The 8,083-nt window shown below is 45.3% G+C and overlaps 1 protein-coding gene across 1 annotated transcript; it reads right to left on the bottom strand.

Annotated features, from left to right (window-relative positions):
• Positions 1-1,965: 1,965 nt before the first annotated feature.
• LOC137760503 (PRAME family member 15-like) lies at positions 1,966-4,961 on the bottom strand. Its single transcript, XM_068537494.1, has 3 exons — positions 4,675-4,961; positions 3,672-4,244; positions 1,966-2,539 (listed from the first exon to the last, which is right to left on the bottom strand). Exons 1-3 carry the CDS (start codon positions 4,959-4,961, stop codon positions 1,966-1,968), a joined length of 1,434 nt encoding a protein of 477 aa, XP_068393595.1.
• Between the last annotated feature and the right edge of the window lie 3,122 nt (positions 4,962-8,083).

Below are 8,083 nucleotides of genomic sequence, written 5' to 3'. Positions count from 1 at the left end.
TTATGTAACATTGATTCTGGGTATTTCTGAGATGGTGTTTCTGGAAGAGATTAGCATTTGAATCCATCAACTGAGTCAAGAGATCTGTCCTCACCAATGTGGGTGGGCATCATCCAATATCTTGGGGGCCTGAGTGAACAAGACACTCTTCTCTCCCTCTTTCTCTTCTTGACCATGAACATAGCAGCTTTTGGCTCTTGAGACTTGAGACTCCAGGACTTACATGAGTCGTCCCCTGGTTCTCAAGCCTTTAGCCTCCCACTTGGAGTTACATCATCAGCTTTCCCAGTTTTCAGCCCTAAGCTTTGGCCTGAGTTATAAAACTGGCTTTGCTCGTCCTCTAGCTTTCAGACTGTGAGATTCCTCCGTCTCTGTAACCGTGTAAATCCATTCCCGTAATAAATCCCTCCTAATATATATCTGTATGTACAGATGACTCTTGAACAACATACCTTTGAACTGCTCAGATCCACTTACCCGTGGATATTTTTCTATAGTAAATGTAGCCCTACACCATCTGCAGTTGGTTGAATCTGAGGATGTGGAACTGAGGGTAGGGAGGGTTGACTATGAGTTATAAGATGTATATAGGAGGTGTTTTTTTATACATGCTGATATGTTGATAATAAAGCATGCTATACTAGTCTTCCCTGATAGGGAGAGATAGTAGGTATTATAGGATTAATGTCAGTCTTTCAATGACATGACGTAACCCTACAAAAGGATATAATTTCTTTTTTTTAATTAATTAATTTATTTATTTATTTATTTATTTATTTTTGGCTGTGTTGGGTCTTCGTTTCTGTGCGAGGGCTTTCTCCAGTTGCGGCGAGCGGGGGCCGCTCTTCATCACGGTGCGCGGGCCTCTCACCGTCGCGGCCTCTCTTGTTGCAGAGCACAGGCTCCAGACGCGCAGGCTCAGTAGTTGTGGCTCACGGGCCCAGCTGCTCCGCAGCACGTGGGATCTTCCCAGACCAGGGCTCGAACCCGTGTCCCCTGCATTAGCAGGCAGATTCTCAACCACTGCGCCACCAGGGAAACCCCAGGATATAATTTCTTAATGTGGTTTGGAAATACTAAAACCCTGTTATATGCCCGTATGATTTTAGTATTATGCTAAAAGGAAATTGTATGTCTTTACTGGTCACAACTAGTTTAATTCAAGGAGGACCACTACCCCCTCATGACAAGCATGGGTTGACAAGGACAAGAGACTCTGGTTCATCTGCAGTGTGGACGACCCCTTCCAGAACTGGAGGTCTTGACTTGTGTAGTGAAGCCCTTTCCCAGCACACACGAAGGCCAGGAACTGGGACTAATGGACCCACTTAGAGAACTATGAGGACTGCTCATGTCCAGGGTCATGGCCTGAGTCAGCAGTGAGGGCCCTGTCAAGAGCTCGTCATTGACCACTGAGTATTTTCCCCTTGTTGTGTGTATTAACCCACTGAACAGCCACAGAAGTATGTAAGGAGGTCAAAGATGTCCAAGACAGAATAGAGAACTGATGGGAATAGTAGGGTTCCCGATCATAGACAATTTGGTGCATTTTCTTTCATCAGTAACTGGAGATTACTGAGGTGAAAACAGAGAAAACAGGGTAATATACCATGGAGGACACCAGTACATTTACACTGAAGGTCTCTTTATTTCTGACCATTTCTTTACAATCACCGCCCCCCCCCAAGGAATAACGACAACATGTGTGTCTCCAGCCCAAATTTCCATCCAGAAATTTAGATTCATATTTCTGATGCTATAAGCACATGTCCCTGAAAGTCCCCTCACCTCCCAGCGTCTACATTTCCAGTGCAATCCTGCACCTGTGCTGGATCACCTTTCCTTTTCCCATTCACATTGAGCTGATGTCTGAAATCACAGGTCTGTTTTCCTTTCATGATGCATCTATTGTCTAGATTTTGGTTTCCAAGTGCCCAGAAGAAAGCTTTTGATAGATGCACCCAACTAGGCAGAGATATAGCAGTGGTATAGAAAGGGCTCCTCTTGATAGAATGTCTTATTGCCCCAGCGAGGACATGGGCTGGAGCTAAGCCAGATGGCCCTGGGACATCCTAAATTCCTCATAATCTCAATTAGCTCATCCCGAAGCTGGGCAAGTCTGCCCAGGTGGAGAGCCCCATGAGGGCTGTAACTTTCCTGAGGGGCAGGATAAAACTCATCACTTAAATGGGGCATACCAGTGGTGTGACACAGAAGCTTCTCCATGATGGTCATAGAGAGGAGGTTCCCACACAGGCTAAAGGTCCTGAGCTGGGAACAGTGGCTCAGGACAGGCAGGACGGACTCAAGTTGAAAGTCACTGATCCCACACTGCTCTAAGTTCAGTTCCTGGAGGGAGGCTGCAACTTGCTCCAGGAGAACTTGGAGGAGCACAGGACTAAAGTCGGTCAGCGTCACACCACTCAGATCCAGGCCTTTTAGCTGACGGATGTTTGGGCACTGAGACAGATGGATCAAGTCTGAATCTGTAAGCCGGCAGTTAGTTATTGAGAGGTTGTCCAAGGGAGTCTTCAGGCATCTGGGGAGAAAACAAGCAATTAGGTCTGAGAAACCAGGGTGGCATGAGCTAAAGTTGGCAGATAGTTGATTTGCCCAAAGCCAAGGTCCTACTAACTGCCTTAAGAAGGTCGATACCTAGAATGACCAGTCTCATTTTAGACTGACTCCTGTCATCTTCTTTGTGTGAGTGGGTCAACTTTACAGTATCTTGAAAGCTCTTTCCTCATGGGTCAAACAGAGTGAAACTTACTTCACCTCTTTTAAATGATGAATGAAGATAATGAAATGCACTAGAACCTGCTCAGCAGAGAGCCCAACACTGAGTCTCAATCAAGTGTGGGCATCACTGAATTTGAATACTGGGAGAGAAAACAGAAAATGCTTTCAACTCAGGCTTCTTTCAGACCATGCTTAAGCCCTAGGCACCTGTATCTCTGGGCCAGTTGAGGCTGGTGGGAGACATGTATAGAGAATCAAACTGGACAAGATCCCACATCATCAACAGGGGTTGCCAGTCTGCAGAGGCTCACTTACAATCCTGCATCATCTGCAAACCATCTACCACTTTTTATTATCTGTGGCTCCTGCTCCACTACCATCCTCTCAGAATCATGCATTTCTTAAATATTAATTAACTTTTCTGGAGCAACAGACAGGCTTTTAGAGACTGGGAATTTGAGACAAGCTCATTGTGTTCACAAACCTGGTAAGCACAGAGATTCTCTCTCTCTTTCTCTCTCTTTCTGCCATGCAGCTTGTGGTATGGTAGTTTCCCAAGCCCTCGCCATGAGTGCAGAGTTCTAACCACTGGACCTCCAGGGAGTTCCCCAGAGCTTCTCTTTAGAATTGCTCGGGTCTGAGATGGTTTCCCTTCTTTAATGCCCTCTTCACTTACCTAATTTCCTAAGTCATCTGACATAGATATCTCTTCCTAAGGAAGAACCCATGTCCACCCTCAATGGATCCTAACCCCATGATCTATAGCTTTCTACTAAGGTGTCCCATTACAGAAACTCTATAGCAGTTTGTTCCTCTACCTTGATTTGTGTGGTTATGGGATACCACACTTCAGGATAGAGCAGCAAATGACACAGTTCACGTGACATTCTAGTGTTGTGTTCACTGTTACCTGGTCAGTGGCCCACTCTCACCTAAGCATCTGGTCCAGGCAGCCTTCAAGGAAGGAGGGAGAGTCCATATAGAGATCCCGGAGGTGGTGCAGCCTGAGGAACTGAGAGGTAATTTGGATGACGTGCTGCTGTTCCTGCTCCTCAAAGGCAGACACAAGAATGGGGGAGAGAAGGAGTCTCTGCACATTACTCATCTGGCCCAGGAGAGGAGCAAACATGGCCAGGGTGGACAGATGCCAGGCGCAATTCACTTGCACCTCCTGGATACAGTCCAACTGCACCATACTCAGGACCTTCATAATATTTTCCATGGGCATTGAAACGATCTTCAGCTTCTTACAGCACAGGTGTATGGAAACTTTTCTCTGCTCCACCCACCTGATGAGGTAGGCGAAGAAATTATCCAGGGTCCTTTTCTTCAGGCAAAGTTCTATGAACACCTCCAAGGAAGCCAAGGGCTCCTGTGTCATTGACCTGTGCTCAGCCACTGGTACCATTCCTGAGCTTGAGCACCCGTGAGTGCTGGCTCCAGACCACACGCTCCAGAAGATCTGGCCAGTATCCCGTAAATCCAGCACTCGCAGTTTGCACCTCCTATGGGGAACAGATTAGTGGGGGTGCATTAAAATCCACACAGAATAAAACCACTGTCTCAGAATTGACAACAGACTGTCCACCTGTGTTTTTATTTCACATTTCTGTCATCACCTGCTGACTCCCCCTCTTCTCTCTCTGCCTCACTTTTCTCCGTCTCCCTTTCCCCTCCGCCCCTTTCTAGTTCTTCACTTCTAGTACTGTTAAGCATCACAGGAAGGAGACGGGGCATGTTCTTTCAACCCCCCTTGCATCTAAGGTACCCTTACATATCAGGAAGGCATTTCCCATAGTGAGCCAAGGCCTCTGAACTCCCTCACTGGCATCATCAGAACCCTCTGGTCCATCCCTTGTCCATCTACTTTCCCTCACCCCACCTGTCTCTTCCAGGAAGCCCAGGATTTTACCAGGCTATACGAATCAGACTCACCTAGGGCGAACATTCTGGGCAAGTAGGACATCAAGTGCTTCCAGCACTGCTTGTAAGGGCCCCACATGAGGCATGTCTATCAGGTCCCCCAGAGGCAGGCGGACAAAGGGCCAGGCTTGCACCATGGCCTTCAGGATCTCGATGTGTCTCCCATGGAAGGCCTCCATGAACAGTGGTGGGAAGAGCTCAGTGGGCAGATCTTCCACAGCAGAAATGGCTGAGGCCTCATCCCTCAGCAGGCTTGTTCCCGCCAGGTCCAGGAGTCTGGGTGGGGTCTGGACACTCATTCTGACTCTGCTCCAAAAGGAATCCTGTGGAAACTGCCAGGGAACAAGGCATCGATTTCAGGCCAAGCAGGAGCACACCTCAGACTGTCTCCCAAACCTTCAGAAGTACCTACTCAGGCCAAGGTCACTGCTCTGGCAGAGGCGGAAGTGCCTCAATTAGCCCATATTACACTGTGGACTCAGGGGGCAGAAAACTATAACATGGTCCCTACTGGATCCAGAACAAGCATCTTACAAGTACCAATGAGGAGGAAAGGCAACCACTAGCTCATTCAGTTCCATCCACTGCTTTGCTTAATTCCTGTCCTACTGGGAATTGGGTACCAAGGAGCCTGAAAGCTTACTCCAATATTTATTTGGGAAGGACTTCCAGACCACGACTTAGCGCCCTAAATCTATGGGAAGAGGAGTGTCATGTGGACCAATACACCCTACATCCTCAGTTACCTCAGTTAACTTGGCTGGTAAAGATTAAGGAGATACTCCTACAATGAATGCTATTTGTCCACAAAATATATATTTTAAATTTAAATTTCAAGAAATAACATTCCAAACAGATGTTTTTTATTAAGAATATCTGCTTGAGGGACTTCCCTGGTGGTCCAGTGGTTAAGACTCTGTGCTCCCAATGCAGGGGGCTGGGGTTCAATCCCTGATCAGGGAACTAGATCCCACATGCTGCAACTAAAGATCCCGCATACCGCAACAAAGATTCCACGTGCTGCAACTAAGGCCTGGCTCAGCCAAATAAAAATATAAATAAATAAATATTTTTAAAAAATAATATCTGCTTGGTGGGGACATTTAAAAATGAGATAAGCCAAAGAACAAATCAGAATATTTGAGATTTAGCCAAAACTACACTGAGAGGCAAAACCAAAACCTGAAATGTGTTCATCTGAAAAAAATGATTTTTCAAAAACTCTCTGTGCCATCCAGAGATCCATGCTACCCTTTAAGATTAGCTAACCATGGGTAAGAAGAGGGTGTCCTTAGCTGAGGTTGGAAACTTACCGCTATGATGGGGTTGGCGGGGTGCTCAGACCTCAGACCATGTGGAGACCCCAGCCAGTGACTCTGAAGCCAGAAGATTCTGCATTCCTTCTTCAGAGGCTGAGGCTTTTATACACATTTCTAATCGCATCATCCCTCTGGTCAACTACTAACTCAATCAGAAAAAGATCCTTGATTATATTCCATACTGCCCATTGGATTGATCCTGATTGGATCTTCATTCTTCTCCAGATTACTTGATTGAATCAGATATCCATTCAGGAAACAGAAAGAATGATGGAGGGGGAATCAAGGACCCATTCATGGATTCACTCCACAAACATTGATTGAATTCTACCGATACAGACAGTTATATTCCTGTGGGTCAAACAGGAAAGGTATTATTGCTTCCTGATATCGGACAAGAAAAAAACATAACTTGAAAGCATCATTATTGGGGGATCTTTGGCCATATCAAAGTTATCAAAATGTCCCTGAATTAAAACAGCTTCATTAAGACAGTGGTATTGTTCCCAAAGAAAACAAAATAAACGTGTTTCTGTATCAACTTGTCACTTGGATGTTATGTAGCAAGGATAGGAGATGATGAGCCTATTCAGGGAGCAAGGGAAGAGCTTTTGTGGATGTGGTTGGTTTTCCAGCCTTAAGCCAAGCCTTCTGTGAAGGTGGGCATGTCAAGATCACAGTGAGAAGTAAAGGTGGGGGCTTCACCTCTTGGAGCTGGGCATTCCTGAAGGGACCACTGAATGATTGCAACAATTGAAAATAAAGAGTTTTTATTCTCTTAAGGAGGATGGAGATTTAAAGACATTTTTCTGGGTGATATTTAGAAAGTAAAAGAGAGTGGCTCAGAGGAAACAGTGTCACCTTTGAGGGTGTTTCCTCCTAGAAAGTGGGATCAACACAGCAAACACCATGAAAAGACTAAATCTAAGAATGTGAGAAGAGGGAGAGATGTGAGTCCTGGGATCAGACATTTCCAAGACTGAGAGCCACTGAGGGTGGGCACGGTGGGCTCTTTGGGAACTTGGAGCCAGGGAAGAAATAAACGTGGGTCAGTAGCAAATAACACGGTCATCCAGGGGCAGGTGCTATCAGGAGCGGTTTTCTTTAAGTGTTTTTCTCACTGAGGACACTTTCCAGATGGCAAATAGCCCCAGACATTTTCCTGGGTATTGGAAGCTGAACCATAATCCTATTGGCCCCTTTGCAAATGTATTTAGATAATTACTGTTTTCTCAAACTTAGCTAAGTTCAAGACAGATTCTGAACAAGGAGACACCATTAGGTACAGAAATAAAGTTTTTTTCTCTTCATAAAGAGAGAAATTTTTTTCTCTTCTATTTGGTGTTTAAGGTTCTACCGCATTCAGGGATGACTCCCACCTGGGTTGCATCACACAGAGATTCTTTTGAAGTTTAACTTCACAAATAAAGGGAGACCCTTTCTCCACCTCTAAGAATTTTCCATGTCTCTCTCCCACCCCATTTATTTGATGCCCAAACAATTCTTATATAGCACTGGCCACCAAGTCAAGGACTCTTTAAGGGTGTTTTCCCTCTGGGTCACGTTCCGGAAGATACCTTTCGCCACATTTCTGCCATGGGTATAAATGGCCTTTGCATAAAATAGGGTTAAATTGGATTCTACTCAATAGACATTTTAACTCCCAGGCCAACCGTCCCTTTTAGTAAAGACCTGCGGTAGAGTGAGATTAGTACCAATGATAATCATAACCATCTCTGTTTATTGAACAAAAACTGGGTAAGAATGGTGCGGACACTTTTTATTCACTACCTCAGATCACCTTCAGAGAAAATCTAAACGTCGCTGCTATTTTCCCCATTTTTAGGCTGGTGAATCAAGGTCTCTTCCAGGTAGAGGAATCTTCCCATTTCTGTGCAGTGAATAATTAGGTGACAGGATCAGAAGGACCCCTCAAATGGTCAGACAACCTAAATGTTGCAAACGACTGACAGAGAACCTTCACATGATGTTAGTGGAAATGCGGAAATTGCAGAGTTTAAGCCGGGGATGTTTCTATGGGATGGCAGTTTCTATGAGGTCCAAAAAGACCATTGTTTTAAAGTGAGAAGTTGAAACTAATT

Source organism: Eschrichtius robustus, chromosome 3 (genome assembly GCF_028021215.1).
Source record: "Eschrichtius robustus isolate mEscRob2 chromosome 3, mEscRob2.pri, whole genome shotgun sequence".
Classification (NCBI taxonomy): domain Eukaryota; kingdom Metazoa; phylum Chordata; class Mammalia; order Artiodactyla; family Eschrichtiidae; genus Eschrichtius; species Eschrichtius robustus.
This window is presented reverse-complemented; position numbering and strand designations above follow the sequence as displayed.